The following is a 19,747-nucleotide window of genomic DNA, read 5'->3' on the forward strand; positions in this document are numbered from 1 at the left end:
AAATATTTGGGTAGCTTGTTAACAGATGATGGAAGGTTTACGCGTGAAATTAAATCTAGGATTGCCATGGCAAAAGCTGCATTTAGCAAGAAGAAGAATCTTTTTACCAGCAAATTGGACTTAAATTTGAGAACGAAACTATACATTTGGAGCATGGCTTTGTATGGGGCTGAAACTTGGACACTTAGGGCAGTAGATCAGAAACACCTGGAAAGCTTTGAAATGTGGTGTTGGAGAAGGATGGAGAAGATCAGTTGGACTGATTATGTGAGAAATGAAGAAGTGTTACTTAGAGTGAGTGAGCGGAGGAATATCTTACACAAAATAAGAAAACGGAAAACTAATTGGATTGGTCATATCTTACTCGGTAACTGCCTTCTAAAAGAAGTTATTGAAGGAAAGATAGAGGGGTCGATAGAAGTGACCAGAAGAGGAGGAGGAAGATGTAAGAAGATGCTGGATGACCTTGGGGACAGAAGAGGATATTCTCATTTGAAAGAGAAAGCTCTAGATCGCATCAAGTGGAGGAACTGTTTTGGAAGAGACTGTGGACCTGTCATCTTGACAGATTACTGATGAAGGAATTAATGAACATGCTCCAGTATTTTGATTTAATAACAAGATCTCATCTGACATTATTACACTAACCTGAAACCAGCCTCTGTTGGTAATTCTTAAATTTGTGTGGTAGCATACTTCAAGTGAATGAACAGAGATCAAACATGTGTATATACTGACTAAAGCTATGTCCTTTATCTGTTACTGCATTAGACCACTATGTTAATGTTTTCTGTGTAACAGAACATTCAAATCTGTGTCTGGACAGAACACATGATTATTTATCATGAAATGTTCATATCAGGTCAAATCCATCAAATGCCAATGCACGTAAACCTAAACAGTAAGAGTGAATCATGGGTGTCTCAAGAGTGTCCAAAGTCTATCTCATTTACCTCTTTCAGTTACTACTATGGTATGTTCATTATTATCTGGCTATCAACTACAGCATACAAAATTTTGACAGTTAATCCCTATCTATCCAACCTGTCTTCCCTACAACAATTTTTAACACAGCCAATTTAATACTAACTTTCCTGACTTCTTCAATTCAAAAAGACACTTAAGTGACTGCATTACATGTCTGTTGTTCATGATTTTGTGATGGATGCCTACAATCTTCAGAACTTGTGTAGTGTCTCTTGAGGATTTTATATCCTGTAACAAGAAATCTTGTGTGTTTGATGCTGAAGGGTCCATAATATCTGAAAAATATTACATAAAACAAATATATATATAAACATTAGTACAGAACTACTTCATGTACATGAATTATTCTTTTGCTTTTATAATTTTATGAATTAAATTTGTACATGGTTATTTAAATACAGCTGCTAGACACAAGCAGTTATTCTGTCCTTAAGTTTCCTAAATATATGTAGAAAACAGTAGTTCAGAATTATATGCTGTTCAAACTAAGCTGCATTTTCATCTAGCATTCCAGTGCATGAGATAAAGACAGCAGAAAATTATGACACAACTTTACATAACAGTGCCCAGGCAGTTTTGTTTTAAGATAATCACATTGTTTACTTTTAAGCTCTGAAATTGTACTGAGTTACAGCATATACATATATTTCTATTAAAATTTCAACATACCTTTGTAAACTTATTTCTAAAAAGCGTGTGAATTCAGTGACAACAATATAAGATATGTTCTCAGAATAAATAAAAACAATGTACAACAAATCTGGCAATATATAACATCATAAGAATAAGAATTCTTTACATAAGAATGTAAAAAATTGTAAAAGAATGTAAAAAATTGTAACTATTGTAATTTTAATCTACTTATATATCAAATTGTTAATATTCAGAATTAACCTGACTTGTCATATATCATGTACAATGATCTACAGTGACGAAATAAATCAATCAATCAATCAATCATCCTCAGGCACTAAAATAAAAATTTTGGTCACTGTATTATAAAATGTTTCACTTATAATTACCTTTTGAAGACATCCATTGAAGCGACGTTAAGTTAACACGTCTTATTTGCCTCGCCTGTTGGGGCAAGATTCTTGATAGGACTGAATTAGAATATAATAAACCGACAGTGGTCCGCAACATGATATACAATCTTCGAGCTTTATAACTAAAATATGTGTGATTTATTTTCACCGTCTTCTATGAAGTTCATTATTGAGATATGTAAGCCGAGTAAGCAAACACATCAAATCAATCTGCTACAGTTAAAAACAAGGTTGGATTCATTTCATACGAAAATCCCGGCTTCAGATATTTTATCCACCATCCAAACGTTGTTCACCAGACTAGACATGAGAGCACAACCTTAGAAGTAATAGTCTACTTTGGTCTATTCTATTCTAAGCGTTATTACACACGTGTCGAAATCACTTAACCTCCTTCAACAGAAACCTTAAATATCAGTATCATAACTCGCAAAACCATGCTCACACACTATTTCCGACCTTTCCAACTATATACAACTAACATGCCAACGTTACAGAAAAGAATATTCCCAGCGGTTCATTGGGTATGAGAGTTGACCTGTAAAGTTCGCCTGGACCGTTTGCCCGTCGTGCCGGTCATGACCGGTCTTGACCAATGGTAGTATTCACTAAAATTTAAGTTTGTTGGAAACTCATGTCGTAAACGTCCATGGCCATGGTTGTTCGAATTGTAAACACCAAAGAAGCCAAAGGATGTATGTGTGTGTGTGTGTGTGCTGAAGTAAGGTTTAACGAAGCTGTGTGCGGTTTAGGTTATTGAATTTTTTTTTGTCAGGCTATTGGACTTGTCCGATTTAATTTTCTTCGAGTCCGTAAGTCGGTTGCCATAGAAATTTATGTTATGTACATATCCATCTTGGAATTTGTCATCATTTAAAATGACTTGGTGAGAAGATTTAAATGGGTTTACATTCTTGAGGTTCTCGAGTGTGTAGAGCTTGTATACGTACTGAAGATCATGTTTTTCCCACGTTGACTTAGGGTCAAGACCCTTGCAAAGTCTTGGTGTTAATGAAATATCTTTGAAGATGTAATTATGTTTTTGATATCATGTGGGTTTACATTCCATAAGCAATGTGTAAATGTGTGCAGGTGAAGTATCTCTTCCCCTGCAGTTCATAATTGAAGAGCAATGCTGTATCTCCTAACAAGTACCAAACGGTTTAAATCATTATTATATTTAAGCATCCTGTTGCACTCTACACGATAAATGATACAAACTCCGGCCCACACGTAGTAAAGACAAGCAGCGGCACGCACACAGGAAGACTACACAGAATAACACCTGTACAGTGTGGAAACAAGAACTAGCCGCTGCAGCACTTTAGACATAGGGCGAGTAACCCTAACAATTTTATATTTTAAATTTAAAATTTAGAGAAAATTTTAAAGGATTTTAAAATTATAACTAAAGATTTTATAGTGCTATTACAGGAAAATTAAAAATTGACGTGTGCAAAATAATCTACATACCAGACAGATATCAACGAGGTAGATGTTGATAATAACGAAGAAAATAACAGTGTGTTTTTTAAATGTTAAATTTTAGACTGGGTTCAGTGTGGCAGCAACGTAAGAGTATACAGCTGATGATGGCCGTTAGAGGCCGAAACATGTAGTGTAGAAGAGAGCAAGATCAGAGACATATAATATATTGTTTGCACTTGGGACGGAGTTTGTATGGTTTAAATCATGTTTGTGGAACTTTGTACTTAAGTGTAGCTGTCTTTTAAAGCCACGTGATATTGAATGTCATTCATCTCCGTTCATTAAGTTTTGTTTCCTGAGGCTTGAAAAGGCAAGCATTTGTTGAATTGATGTGGTGTATACTTCATATGCATAAGTGTCCTAGACCAAGCTCCACTCTTGAATTTATATTATGTGGTGATTTTAATGTAAGTTTTTTAGAAGAGTTAACTCATAAAAAACAGCTATTAGTGCTGTTGCAGTCATATAATATATTTCATACAGTACAGTTCCCAACAAGAATAACTGTGACCAAAAGCTCTGCTATTGATAATATTTTTATAGATAAGGCAAGGATAAATTCATACTAAGTAATCACTATTAGTAATGGACTATCTGATCATGATGCTCAGTGTCCCGTACTAAAAAATATCGGTTGCCTGGAGAAGAAAAAAGTCCAGGGAATCACAAGAAGATTAGTAAATGAAGACTCAGTTGCTCAATTTTTTAATAAACCATCTAACGAAAAATGGGAAAATATATATAAACTAAATGATGTAAACGAAGTATTCAACTCAATTTTAAATAAGTATTTACTTGTCTTTGAGTCATGCTTTCCAAAGCAAAATGTAACAAACTCAAGGCTGGATAACAGCTGGTATATGTACATCCTGTAGACAGAAGGAATCCTTGTTGAAGAGGTCGTGCCATAGCTCAAGCGGTTAGTCGCTGGCCTTCCACCGCAGCGGCCAGGGTTTGATGCCGGGTCTGGTCAAGTGGGATTTATGGTGGACAAAGTGGCACTGGGGCAGGTTTTCTCCGAGCACTTTGGTTTCCCCTGCCAATCTTCATTCCACCAATTGCTCCACAATCACCCTCACCTATCATCTGAGGCTGGTACAATAGGCCAGAAGTGGCCGCAGTAAAAGGGACCTAGTCCCTCCCCACTAGCAGTAAAAAAAATCCTTTTTCATTTTCTCTCAAAACAGTTACAACTATTTGTTTGAATCATACTCTAAATCCTACTGCATGATATTAAGAAGAGTAATAAGAGAAGCTAAAAGGAAGTATTATAATCAATTAATCACATCAGCTGAAAACAAAATAAAAACTACCTGGAACATTATCAACACTGAAACAGATAGGACTGACAATCAGAATAAAGAATGTCTACCACAGACTTTTCAAAATAATAATAAAAAAATAAATACTGAAGAAGCAGCTCATAATTTTAATAAATATTTCACAACAATAACAGAAAATCATAATATTAAGAAAACTAATATTTATACTGCAGTGTCATACTTGCATTCCCATTTCTCAAATAGTATTCCAGATATGAGTCTTAATTTAGTTGCAGAAGATGAAATAATTAGTATATTTTTCCCCCCCTTGGCACTACAGCCGCAGTGGGCCTAGGCCTACCTCCATGAACTTCTCCGTTCACTTCGGTTTTTCTAGATCTTACATATTCGGTAGGACTCCTTGGGCGGGTGATCAGCTCGTTGCAAGGCCTCTACCTGTACACAAACACAGAAAAATGCACACACACAAACTAAACATCCATGCCCTGAGTGGGATTCGAACCCACGATCCCGGTTTCCAAGCGAGCGAAGACAGTACATGCCTTAAATCGCTCGGCTACCGTGACCGGCAGTTAGTATAATTAGCAAATTAAAATGAAGAAACTCTTCAGGGTATGATAGTGTAACAAATAAAATTATAAAACTGTGCAGACAACAAATCAGTAAACCTCTAACTTATGTAATTAATAAGTTATTAACCATGGGTCTATATCCAGAAAGATTAAAATATGCAATTATTAAGCCAGTATACAAAAAAGGGGAAAAGGCTGTTATAAGTAACTACAAGCCAACATCTATAGTAACTGGGGTTGCAAAAGTTTTTGAAACAGCAATTTTTAGAAGACTCAATGATCGTATCATAAAACATAAAATATTACTTTCAGAGCAGTATGGATTCCAAAAGGGATTATCAACCAAAGATGCAATGTTTGAATTAACCAATGTAATACTTACAGCTTGGAATAGAAAAGAGTATGTACCTGGTATATTTTGTGACATAGCCAAGGCCTTTGACTGTGTTAATCATGATCTTCTGTTAATGAAACTGCAATACTATGGAGTGCAGGGTGTATTATTGCAATGGTTTAAATCTTACCTCCAATATAGGAGGCAAAGAGTGGAATTAAATTATATAAATAATAAATATTATTCTAACTGGGAAATTGTTGGATGTGGTGTGCCTCAGGGATCGGTGTTGGGACCCTTACTCTTTAATATATTCATAAACAATTTCCCCCTTGAAATAAGTAAAAGTTTGGAAGTTATTATGTTTGCAGATGACACAAGTATTCTTTGCACAGCTAAAGACTACTGTAATTTAAAAACGAAATTAGATGTTTTCAATCATATGTTTTCGTGGTTTCAAAATAATCAATTAGTGTTAAATCTGGAGAAAACAAAAATGGTAAAATACACCCCAAAAGCAGCTATGAGCTGCCCTCTATGTAAATTCTATTTTAACAAAAAGCTGAAGGAAGTAGAAACAATAAAATTTCTCAGTTTACAGCTGGACAATCATCTAACTTGTAAGGGACATATCGATTTTTTGCTTCACAAGTTGAGCACAGCTGGTTTTCTAATGCATAAATTATCCTGTATTAAATATAAATAGTCTTAAAGCTGTATATTATGCACATTATCATTCATTGGTGAAATATGGAATAATATATTGGGGAAATACATCAGACAGTCATAAGGTCTTTGTTATACAAAAGAAAATAATAAGAATAAAGATGGGAGTGGGCCCAACTCATACATGTAGAGATCTATTTAAAAAGTTTGACATACTGCCAATCCCATGTGTATATTTGCTCTCATTGATGACATTTGTTGTTAATAATCTGGATAATTTTCAAACCAATAACTCTGTATATGTCATTGGTACTGGAAGGAATGACCACCTTCATATACCTTCAACACATTTATCATCCTATCAGAGAGGGCTGTATTATTCAGGTGTCAAGCTATTTAATACTCTGCCATCAAATATCACAGTTTTAAGAAATGATAAAAAGCAATTTAAGTCTGTTTTACAAAATTATTTGCAAAGTAACGCATTTTACTCAATTGATGAATTCATCGAGCATGTAAGTGGCTCAAAAGTTAAGAGTTAATAAATGGTCTGTGTGTGGGAATTATACATTGTTGAGACTTGCTTGTTGTAGGTGTAGTAGTATGTATGATGTCTGTTTTTTGTTATGAATTTTAATATTTTATAATGTAACTGTTTGGATGATATGGCTTGCCAGTGTGTGTGGAATGGCAAGGGGTGAATTTGATTGTGGTTTTTCAATGACCTATGTGTGTTGTCCTGACAACTTGAGCTCTTCTGTCTCAGGCTTGATTTTATATTTTATTGGACCAAGGAAGAATGATGTGTAGGCATCATGAATTTGTAATATGTGACATGTTTTATATCCAGCCCTACAGGGAGATGATTGGATGCATGAAATGATAAATATTCATAAATGTAAATGTAAACTCTTGGGCTCTCATGAGTTTTTTTTGTACATATGACACTTCAGTGTCAAAAATTTATTCACTTGTCTGTGTGACTCTTGATAAGATCTCTTTTGTGGTCTGTATGCAGCAGTTAAAATCTCAGAATTGCTTGAAGTAGTAAGACCTCTGTACAGAAAGGACAAAACTAGTATGTCAAACTACAAGCCAGTGTAGCTATTAACTTCTGTCTCTGAAGTACTTGAGAGAGTTATGCACAGTAGGTCAAGCCATTATTTGCAGACTAATAATATACTAGTCCCAGAACAGTTTGGTTTCAAGAAAGGAATATCTACTGAAAATGCAGCTCGTAAGCTAACAGACAGTGTATTAAAATCTATTAATCAAAAAATGCATGTTGGTGGACTATTATGAGATTTGGCAGAAGCTTTTGACTATATAAATTATGACATTTTCTTAATTAAATTACTTCTTTTTGGCATTCAAGGAGCAACAGCAAATTGGTTCAAATCCTACCTACCAATTAGAAAACAAAATGTTACATTTCAGCATCCTGTTGCACTGTATAGATCTGATTTAGGAACTTGTTTGCCATCAGAGTGTAATGTCTTTCACTGTACTTTCTTCATATTCTTTTATTGGACACTACATATTTTGGCGCATCTTCAGATGTGCATGTTGTTGTGGTTAAGGATTCTGCAGCTCACTGTACGCGGTTTTCTTTCTTCCTTTTACAGTGAGCAGCAGGATCTCTAACCATAATAACCTATACGCCTGAAGATGCGTCAGTTAGGCTGAAACATGTACTGTCCAATAAAGCAGTACAAAGAAAGAGTGGTGAATGACGTTGCACTTAAATGGCACAAAAGCTCCTGGGTTAGAAAAGAAGAGATTGAAATAAAATTATCAAATTTAGTACAGGGGTCCTACTCAAACTGGGGAACAATATTTATTTATTTACTTCATATCCATGGATCATTATGCATGATATAGGACAAGTCAAATACTTTACAATAATAATTAATAATAATATAATGAATAATATAATAATATTTTTTTAATCGTTTCTTGCATCCTGTTGTGTGTTTAATCAATAGTAGAGTGAATTTACCGACTACACAACACGTTTTTATTATCACTACATGTTTCGACCTTAAGAGGTTATCTTCAGGTGTATGAACACCGCGTGTAATTATACAGCCATGTTCACACACCTGAAGATGACCTCTTAAGGTCGAAACATGTAGTGATAATAAAAACGTGTTGTGTAATCGGTAAATTCACTCTACTATTGAATATAATAATATACTAAGATAATACAATGATGATTCTAATAATAGAACTAATATAGTAATTATTTAACACATGACACCGCTGTATGCCTCAAGACCCGATCCTTCTATCCCGGCAGAAAATACCCTGGTATCCTCGATCTCGTTCCTGTAAGAAAGAAATACAGTGTAGGCAGTAGGCATTCCTATAACATTACTAATATTAAAATCTACAAGTTAATTATTCTTGAAATATATGTTTACAAGTGATTAGAACTAGGAGTTCCCCAGGGGTCAGTTTGAGGGCCTTTCCTTTTCCTACTTTATATGAATACCCTCCCTCCTACACTAAGCACCTCATCAAAACCCGTAATATTTGCTGATGATACTAGTGGCATAATTTCTAGTAAAAATTTAGTTTATTTCTGCATACTATCAAACATAGTTTTCCCTCAAATGTATAAATGTTTTCTGCAAACAAGCTGTCCCTGAATCTAGATAAAGATGTGTAATAAAATTTATAATAAAAACTCAAGTATTTATTAAGCATTGTATATAATGATAAATATATAGAAGAGGCAGCAAACGCAAAATTCCTTGGTGTGCAAATTCATAACCATTTAAGTTTGAAAAACCATATCGATCAGTTGGTTCCGAAGCTAAGTGGAGTATGTTATGCAGTTAGATCTGTGTTGCATATCAGTAACATTGACGCTCTCAAATCAATTTATTTTGCCAACTTTCACTCTCTTAACGAAGTGTGGAATCATTTTCTGGTGTAATTCATTTGACAGCAAAAAGGTATTTACACTGCAGAGGAACTGGTGGTATTTGACTGTCAACACAACAGTAAAAATAAACCAATCGAACTGCTCACACTGGTTTAATTTGATAGCTGCTACATGCTTCGGTCCACATTTGGGACCAACTTTAGGCACTCTCATCAAATATGTCTCTTGTTATTGAACTATGGGTCCATATTAGGATAGCTCAATAACAAGAGACGTATCCGATTAGACTGCCTGAAAATGGTCCCAAATGTGGATGGAAACATGTAGCAATTACCAAATAAAACCAATGTGAGCAGTTTGAATGGTTTATTTTTATTGTTGTGTTGATGGTCAAATACTACCAATCATGATACACAACAGGATGCAAACAGTAAAGATTGTAAAAGAAAATTATTAGACTCATGATGGGTGTCAAATCCCATAAATCTTGTAGAGCTCTATTTGAGACATCAAAGTTCTTAACTCTTCCATGTGAATAAATATTTTCATTAATAAACTTCAATACAACTAATGAACATTATCAGACCAATGCAGATATATGTAGTGTTAACATAAGAGACAAGCACTATCTCCATAAACCAGCTTTTAACCTCTCATGCTCCCAGACAAGAATATAATATGCTGGGATTAAAATATTCAATAATCTGCCATCTGATCTCTAAAGTCTTATGAATGAGAAAGCACGATTTAAAATAGCACTAGAATGATACCTAAACATATGTGCATTCTGCTTTGTTGATGAGTACTTATTGCACAAAATAACTCATCCATTTAAAGGTTGTGTAAATAGCATAAGTTAATGGTATTGATGTAAATATGTGGATGTATTTTTGAATAGCCTCATATGTAACCACTGTGTTTTCTTTTGTGGAAACTTCAGTTGTACTGTACATACACATATGTTTTTGTATTTATATGACATATTCCACATCCTACAGTCAATTTGACTAACTATGGATCCAGAGAATGTAATGTATTGAAATGCAATGCAATGTATTGTAATATAATGTAAGGTAAACTAATACAGTGTAATGTAATAACTGTGAGGCTTCAGTATTCATAACATTTAGATTGTGGTCTTCTGCTGTACAGTCTAGTGTAATCTTGTAAGTGGTCACCAACATTTAGGAGGAACTTCTGTGTTGAAGGAGGAAGGGGAGGCAGCAGTTTTCTCCAGAATGTTGGTAACCACTTACAGGACTACACATCTACATAACCATTACCTAAATGTAAATATAGTCTATTGAAATGTTAATATTGTTAGATTTCAGGTTGAACTCATGTGATTGAGCAGCAGAAGGAATCCCAATGCGGGTGCGTAAGATGTCAGCCCTGGTGGGGGCAGCACTTATTCTGGGTGGCTGTCTTGTTCTGTATATGATGATGGATCTTGCAGTTTTTCCATCTGATGTTCATGATGTAGGTACATATAGTGATAGTGTTATATCCAAGGGGTATATATATCACATTAGGAGTTATGGGTAATGTTTATGATTTAGATATGCATTCAGTGTACCAGGGCATAGCATTTTATGGAAATCTTTACAGCAGAGACTGGAATCTGGATTCTGTAATCAGAACTGTATACATGGAGTGGAAAATGGCTAGACTCTGAACACTGAACATTGTACTGTAGAACTTCCATTTTTGACTCGAGATTGTGAGTAGATGAGTTCAATAGACTATAGGAGCTTGCAATAGTTTGAAATGTCATGCACCCCTGAAACTTGTACTGTCTTCTACTTTTACCTGCACTCTCAAAGTCCCGTTATAAGCTGAGAAGATCTGGATTACATGCCTGTGATGGGCTCGCTAGGAGGAGATGGCAGAAGATGCTGATGTATGAAGTAGCACTGAGTCATAAAAGTAAAACATTCTATTTTACTTTTCAAATTGTTACCCTGGGGGGGGGGGATTACATAAATATTTCTTGTTCAGGATTTTTAAATGATCGTAAACATTGTATATATTGGGAGCCAAGTGGAGTCTCACTATGCATTGGAATGGATGGAATTAGGTTGTATTTATGAAAATATATAATACATGTCATTAACCAATGTCATAACATTTGATGCAGAACAAATGGGTGCAGTTTGAAGGCCGCTTAAAGCAATTAGAAGTTGATCTTCATCGACACCATGAAACTGTTGGCAAACTGAAGCACACCATCAAGCATCTAATCAGTAACTCACCCATACCAAATCAGTACCAGCAGCATTCAAATCACACTGTTACTGTGAGCTCAACTACTACCATCGTACCTGAATCGCATGTTTCCTGTAGCAGTCAGTTTAGAACTGTACCTAGGACAGACATTCAAGTAAGTGAAATAATCATAAAAAGAGAGGGTCATGCAGTACTGTGGAAATGCTATGTTGTTATTCTTTTTTTCTTTTATGATGAACTGGACTTATCTCAAAAATATAATTTGTCACAGAATCAATCTTTTTGTCTTATGCTGATGGAGTTCTGGATTGTAGGGTTTCTAAAGATCAAACTTTAAATATACCCAGAATATCAAAAACTTCCTTTACATTTCTTTCCCCTATTCCTGTGTGTAATTTACATTTTTTTTTGTCTGATAGATGTTGGATGTCTATAAGGAATTGAAGTTTGACAACATTGATGGTGGAGCTTGGAAACAAGGCTGGAATGTGGAACTCAGTGAACAAGAATGGGGAAAAAGAAAGCTCAGAGTATTTGTGGTTCCACACTCTCACAATGATCCAGGTATGACACATCTGGACAGTCAATAGAAATAAATCATATTTGTTTTTATACATTAAGTATTATAAAGTTAGTCATGACCTTAATTATACCATGTAACAGACTTGAAGAATTCTGTCTTGAGATGTAATTTGATACAGACTGGTGAAGTAAACAGCAGTGTATCACATACTGTCTGCTTCATGTTGGTTTCATGCTTTGCCTGTTCTTCATCCCTGAAAATGGAGGTAACATGTTCCACTGAAATGTCAGTGAAGACAGTGAAGATAGTACTCTTCATAACCACCACTGTGAGAACCTCAAATCCTATGTGTAGTTGACTTATTGAAAAGGCATTCTGGATACCTTTAGAGGCAGTAATATGAATTATAACTAATATGTGTGGCTATCTGGATTTTCAGAGTAATATTTTAGGTTCAGTGAAGTTGTTTAGAAATCAGGATGTTCACAGTTATCTGATATGAGGAGCTTCATAACTTGTACTCCTCTTGAAGTATAATTAGAATGATCAAGTCAAGGAGGATGTGGTGGGCAGGGCATGTAGTATGAACGAGGGAGAAGAGGAATGCATATAGGATATTGGTGGGAAAGCCAGAAGGAAAGAGACCGCTGGGAAGACTAAGGCGAAGGTGGGTGATCTGGCTCCAGATAGGTACCAGTGGAGGGCTCTTGTTAACACGATAATGAACCTTTGGGTTCCATAAAATGCTGGGAAATTTTTGAGTATTGGCAGCTCCTCAAAAAGGGCTCAGCTCCATGAGTAAGTAAGTACAGATATTTGATTGTCTGATTATATGAACATTCTTGACAGCTGACACTGACTCTGGAAAAGTAAATGTGAACTTAATACCGGGTTTTAAATTTATGTGTGGAGATCATGAAGACACCTTCATATAATATTTACAATTTTAGTGTAACATCAATAATTTGAACTTCACTAACTTAGAATTCATGATAATTTGGAGAACTGTTTTTTTAGTTTTTGCACATTACAACCTTGATGATAACATTGCCATGATCAGTGTAGTGCTAGCATAGATGATCGTAGATCCACATAGGCCTCACATCAAACATGAAGGCCATTTTAAAAGAGATTTAAAGTCAGAGCATTCTAGATCTAGAAAATCGGCCACAAGAAAATAGATATGCAGACAGCTAACCTAAAACTTTCTGTGTTTGTGTGAACAGTGCATGTTGGTGTTTGAGTAGGCCTACTTTTTATTAGCATTTTAGTGTTTCAGTAGTGTATTTTTCATCTGTTAAAATGAGTGCTAGAGGAAAATATGATCCACCTTCCAAGAGAACATGAAAGTTTTAAACAAACTTGTTGATGGTGCTTCCATTCAGAATGTAATGAATCAGTATGATATAATTAGGCCTACCTTATATGGTATTAAAGAAAAATCTTAAACAAACATTGCAATTTGTTCTAAAACAGGATGATCCATGTAGTGATCAAGCTGAAAAGTGGAAAAGGACAACTGGACCCAAGCAGAACAAAATTTATGAGGCTGTTTACCAGTGGTACAAGCAACAGCGTTCTGTTGGTGTCCCTGTAAGAAGAGTGGAGTTGCAGGCTGCTGCAACTTCCCTGAACATGTTTTCAGTAACACTTATATAATTTAGACTTTCACATATTTGGACAAGGGTTCACTCCCAATTAGTTCAAATTAGTGAAGTCCTACTGTATTTGTAAATCAGTAAATAATAATAATTCAATTCAATTCAATTCAATTCATGTTTATTTACGTGCAATAACTTAACAGCCCAGCGGCCAATTACAAAGTTAGCACGAGTATATAAGGTACAAAATAATTAAAACAAAATACAAATACGACAAATAAATCTGTGAACATAGATCTAAAGAAGACTGAAATATATACATACATTTATGAAATATTACGAATGTTGCTAATACTGTTAGTAACTAAATACTAAGATAAGACACCAGTGAGTGATAGCATAAAATTAATAAAATTAATAACCAGTCAATAAATTAAAACCAATTACATAAGAATAATTAAAGCTAGCCGAGGTAACACATATTTGTAGTGAATGAAAACACTAATCAAGTAACACCGTAAAAGGTTTGGTACATGCTTGTAAAATATGATTCAGAGAAACCGCTCCGTCTGCAAATATGTCGAGATCTTTACCCACCACGTTGGTAGCAAGGGCGCACCTAGAAGAGGGACAGTGTCTTTTTGAGGGACGAACGCTAAAAGTAGAGAAGTCTCGAACATGGCAAGTAGGAACACGAAGACTAGCATTATCCAGAAGGGAGGAGCAGGATTTAAGGCCACGATAAACCTGAATGAAGAAGAGTGCATCAAGAAGATGTCTACGCATACTTAGAGGGTGCAATCTTAGTCTCTCTAAGGCAGATGTATAACTATAGGAGCTATGTGGGAAGTAGCGGTAGAAACAGACAGATGCAAACTTTTTCTGGATGCGCTCAAGTTTTGCGGAGTCAGTAGACGTGATAGAATTCCAAGCTACCGAGGCATATTCCAACTTGGACCTGACTAGTGTAAGATACAGCACATATAAACAGTCAAGAGAAGAAAATCTAAAAGTTATATAATAATAATAATAATAATAATAATAATAGTACAGTGAACTCACAATTATTTGCTCTAATGGAGGTGAGAAATAACACAGGTAATTAAAAGCAATGACTGGCAAATCCAAGAATCTGAAAATACCCATTATCCATGCTGCATTTAATCCCAAAAATCACTCTTTTAATACTTACTGTTAACTAAGCAGTGAGACAAATGTTTAGCTAATTGAAAAAGGCAGCCCTTGTTCAATGATAGTAGTTTAGTGCAAAAAGCAGTAGACTAATAAGCTGGAAAGTTTCAACAGGTTAATATATACAGTCTCCTGAAAATCATTGTAAAGCGTCGCTGATACATATTACTGAAACAGATGAAATAGCAACACTTAAATCATTGTGGAACACTATACGAAGTAACTGAGGAACCTAAAAATGCTGCAGTTAATCCATGAAGTGGATAATTTGTGTGTGGGGTAACATATAGTATACTGTAATAATAGTACGTCTGTAGGGCTAGAAATCTGTGCAGTTTTGAAGTAAGTAAGTAAAGGTATCCCTGTAACAGGACCTGGAGGCCCATAGATTTGTGAGATGTTGAGGTTACAGTTTACAAAATTTAGAAAAATTTTTAAGAATACAGAAATCTGTCCTAATCCCTGGTAAAGGACATCCTGTTTGATAGATAATATTCTTTCTTTGGCTCAGACATTACATGCCTGGCTAGTTATTAAATTAATTTTTATTTAGCACTCATGTTTGTGTTAAATTAAATAATAATTGAACTGCTGAAAACCTGTGATTCCGTGGCACACGTTCCTCTGGTGCAATTGATACTTCCTTTTATAAGATTTTAGGTTTTCATGGCAGTGACTAGGAAGAGTACTGTTTTTTGGGATGTGGCGCCATGTAGATCTTCTGTGAACTGACGAGAACTATATATTGCCACATCCCAGAAGATGGCATTCTTGACACTTCTTTTATTTATCAGATCACTGTTTTATAGACCCCTGAATATTAGGTACTTTAAAGCATTCAGATGTGTCAGAGATATGAGTTCTGAATTATTTATATGAAGAGATGTGTGAATAATTACAGACTTTATATTTTTGAACCTTTGCTTCACCTTTGCAGTTTAGCTGGCATAAAAAATCAGTAACTTGTATGGAATAGGTATCACATTATTGATTTCTGATATATATTTGTTTGGATAATTATGGCTTTAGGACAAAGGTTTTATATGTCAGTACAGAAATGACAAAAATTTGAGAACACATATTTTCTAAAAATCACTTTTAAGACATGCAGTGAACTTTAAAATTCTTCACATACTTTATCTCTGAAGCTTGTGAAAGTGGACTCTGGCCTGTAGTGGCATTGGAACATGTTCATGTTAATGCCACTACATGTAATAAGGAAGTTATGTTTGTTCTGGATGTCAGTGACTTTTTGGGCATAATGTCTATTATATTAGATTTGAGGTTTTCACAATGTTAAAAATTAAATTTGTAGCCAAGGGGGTTATGACACCACATGGTCTTTCAGCTGGTTACCAACATTTTGGAGCACACATCTACATACAACTACGAGGTAGAAGTGAGGAAGCAGCAAGTTCCTTTGAAATGTTGCTAGCTTCCTACAAGACTACATGGTGTCACAACCCTAACCACAGTCTCTACCTAAATTTGTAGTGTATGTAACATCTTTAAATACTTACCAGTCAGTCATTCATTAAGCTATTAGTTTTATGGAGTTGTTTAATGTGAAACAGTTTTGAATTGTGGTATTGAATTTTATACATTTATCAATTGTAAAATGCAGTAATATGTTGCACATTTAACTGTGAATGGCAATATTCTGTCAGGCTGGATTAAAACGTTTGAAGACTATTACCACAGTCAGACACGTAACATTCTAAACAACATGGTTAGTAAATTGTCTGAAGATCCACGGCGAAAGTTCATCTGGGCAGAGATATCCTTCTTCTCTCTTTGGTGGGATGAGATTCCTGCAGAGACAAAGGAGCAAGTGAAGAAGTGAGTAGATTATTTCCCCTGCTTTCCAAATTGCATGTTTATATCTTTCATGTTTCTTATATTGTAGATTTAAAATACTGTATTTTGTCACATACCACCTTCTTCATAATACGAATGGCACAAAAAAAACAGGGCATGCATCATTTAAGGGAATTTGTTTTTTATGGATAGCTTGTCATTTGAGTTTTGTTAATGCATTGAATGCGATAGTAATGGATATGTATGACAGCACACATCCCATTCTTTTCTTCAGTTATGTGCCACTCCTTGTAATGCATAAGTATTTATTTTGTATAGTCATGTCACTGTTGTCATAGCAGTCACCATAGTCAGTCTTAGTAGCATATGCACAGTTGTAAATAATAGGTATAGTTTGCAATTTATATAAAGAAGAGTAAAAGGTGGATTTCATTTACTGAAGATGTTTGTGAAACTACCAACCTAAAGAAGAAATATTTCCAGAAAATATTTGCCAACAAATCTCTAAATTAGAGCCATATCAATCCTGTGTTCTGTTTACATTCTGCAGATTGTGGTGAGTGATTAATTTAAATGTAGATCAGCATCCTTAATAATTTTAAAGGTCTGAAATATTATGAAAAAAATGAGAATGCCTTCTACAATAGCAGTTTTAAAGAGAATATGGCCAAAGAAACGAATGGTAAACATTTCAAAAGTTGGTGGTCTCCCTGTGGTAAGAAATGTAAAGTTGTCCCTGTGCTTGCTTAATTATGTTGGTAATACTAATATACGCATGTTGTTTTTGTATATTTCATAAAGTCTAAGAGTGAAGTGTTTACTGTTNGATCCACCATTCTTGACCTCAGCACTAATTATAGGTGAGTAGCCAGCTTCATGCCCTGGCTGTTTTATGCTGGGGAAAATCTTCCCCACTACCCATTGGATAGGAGGCTGGGTGGGCCCCAGAGCTGGTCTGGATGATAAGGAGAAGAGAAAAATCTTACACCTACCAGGAATTGAACTGCGACCATCCAGCCCATAGCCTGTTGCTATCTGAGCTATTCCAGCTTCTAGTATTCTCCCTGTGACTTTATGCTATGTTTACTGGAGCTAAGGGACCTTTGAACCAGCATGGTACCATTGAACCCAGAAATGCAAATCCAGCAGAAGATTAGGAAAATATGTCTAAAGTTAAAAATATTTTGAAGCTTATCAAGATTGCTGTCAAATATTTGAAGCAACAGCAGCTGAATTTTGGGGGAACTCTTAGTAAGTGACACCGGAAAAGTAGGAATGCATTTTGTCAAAGAGCTAACCAAACTATGGGGGTGGTTGTCCATTTCTAAAAAAGGAAAAACGAAACATTGGCAGTCTGAATGAGCATGTTTAGGTTAATAGTTACAGCGATGACAATGATGATTTGGAGGAATTGGTGAAAACTAAGGATAGATGTGTCACAGATGTAACAGAGATCCAAGAAATTGAATCCGTGCCATTGGAATTAGAAAACATTTCATGAGTTAATAAGAATGACAACATTTTGCAATGCTACAAGACCAGAAAAGAGACATACCCACTGTTATAAACTTAGGAGGGTTTGTGAAAATGTTAAATAGTTCCGTCCAGTGTGACTGGTTAAGATTTTCTTATTTCAGTTATTCATGCTTCTAACTGTATTGATGTAAAGGTGTCCCTCTGAAGATGGTCTCTGAAGACCGAAACATGTAAGGGCATGAATAATTGAAATAAGAAAATCTTAACCAGTCACACTGGATGGAACTATTTAACTTTTTCATAATATTAATGTGACGGACCAGAATGAAACAAATCAAATTAGGAGGGTTTCTCTTGCCGTGCCTGTATGCAGGTCACAGTGGTGAGGTTGTTGCAAAATATGGGATTAATTTTGACTGGACTCAGATTTAATGAAAGTGAATAGTCTACAAGACATTCTGATTCTAAGGTGTTAGAAAATGTTTGGTAGAAGGCATTGAAGGTGATTCACATAATTGATATTGAGGTTTATATGCTGTCAGTGTGCAGTATTCCTAATTATGATTTAAAATAATGTTTAATGTGAATTAAAACATCTCTCCAAAAATATATTTTGCAGTCTTTACCTAAGTGAAAGAAAATGGATGTGAGATCTGGTACTTGGAATGTTAGAAGTATGTATGGGACAATGGCAGAAGAAATCTCAAAATATAAGTTAGATTTAGTGGGAGTACAGGAGGTCAGATGGGATGCAGGTGGCACCGAACCATCAGGAGTATATATATTTTTCTATGGAAAGGGGAATGAAAATCATGAATTAAGTACAGATTTTTTCATACATAAGAGAGACATATCAGCAGTTAAGAGGGTAGAATTTGTTACTGATAGGATGTCATACCTAATACTAAGAGGTCTCTAGTGTGATATCATCATTCTGAATGTTCATGCCCCAACAGAAGATAAAATTAATTATATAAAGGGCGGGTTGTACAAAGAATTAGAATATGTATTTGATTAATTCCAAAAGTACTGTATGAAAATTTTGTTAGGATATTTCAATTCCAAAGTAGGTAGGGATGACATTTTCAAACCAATGACTGGGAATAAGAGTTTACATGAAATTAACAATGACAATAGTTACAGTAGTAAATTTTGTCACATCTAAAAATCTTATTGTCAGAAGTACAATGTTCGCACATTGTAATATTCATAAATTTACTTGGACATCTCTTTATGGGAAGATACACAATCAGATAGACCATATTTTGATAGATAGGAGATGGCATTCAAGTATACTTGATGTCTGATGATTCAGGGCAGCAGATTGTGATACTTACCACTACCTGGTGGTGCCAAAGGTTAGGAAAAACTGGCAGTGAGTAGAAGAACAAAACATAGTTCATATGGAGTGGTTCAATCTCAAGAAATTAAACAAGGTAGATGGTAAGGAGCAATATTGTGTTGCAATCTCAAATAGGTTCACAGCTTTGGAAAACTTAGATACTGAGGAGGATGTTAATAAAGCTTGGGAAACTATTAGAGATAATATCAAAATTTCTGCCAAAGAGAGTCTGGGTTATTATAACTGAAGAAGCATAAGCCATGTTCGAAGAATTCTCAAAATTATTAGACAGAATAAAGCAAGC

The 19,747-nt window shown here is 35.1% G+C and overlaps 2 protein-coding genes across 8 annotated transcripts in view; one reads left to right on the forward strand and one right to left on the reverse strand.

The window, feature by feature from the left end:
* LOC111868360 overlaps positions 1–2,581 on the reverse strand; it is a 21,815-nt gene extending 19,234 nt beyond the window's left edge. The window contains exons 1-2 of one of the 4 annotated variants that reach the window (XM_033753018.1): positions 2,010–2,581; positions 1,091–1,262 (exon numbers count right to left, since the gene is read on the reverse strand). In XM_033753018.1, the coding sequence (XP_033608909.1) occupies positions 1,091–1,262; positions 2,010–2,130 (293 nt within the window). In that variant the 5' untranslated portion in view covers positions 2,131–2,581. The remainder of the gene's footprint in view (positions 1–1,090; positions 1,263–2,009) is intronic. The other 3 variants (XM_023858937.2, XM_023858938.2, XM_023858936.2) reach the window with 3 other exon arrangements.
* Positions 2,582–2,669: 88 nt separating this feature from the next.
* The window catches only part of LOC111868354 (alpha-mannosidase 2), a 67,616-nt gene continuing 50,538 nt past the window's right edge, over positions 2,670–19,747 (forward strand). Inside the window, exons 1-5 of one of the 4 annotated variants that reach the window (XM_023858926.2) lie at positions 2,670–2,728; positions 10,591–10,745; positions 11,404–11,646; positions 11,912–12,056; positions 16,475–16,646. In XM_023858926.2, the coding sequence (XP_023714694.1) occupies positions 10,635–10,745; positions 11,404–11,646; positions 11,912–12,056; positions 16,475–16,646 (671 nt within the window). In that variant the 5' untranslated portion in view covers positions 2,670–2,728; positions 10,591–10,634. The other 3 variants (XM_023858923.2, XM_023858925.2, XM_023858924.2) reach the window with 3 other exon arrangements.

The sequence above is a fragment of the Cryptotermes secundus genome, unplaced genomic scaffold, assembly GCF_002891405.2.
Source record: "Cryptotermes secundus unplaced genomic scaffold, Csec_1.0 scaffold2065, whole genome shotgun sequence".
Classification (NCBI taxonomy): domain Eukaryota; kingdom Metazoa; phylum Arthropoda; class Insecta; order Blattodea; family Kalotermitidae; genus Cryptotermes; species Cryptotermes secundus.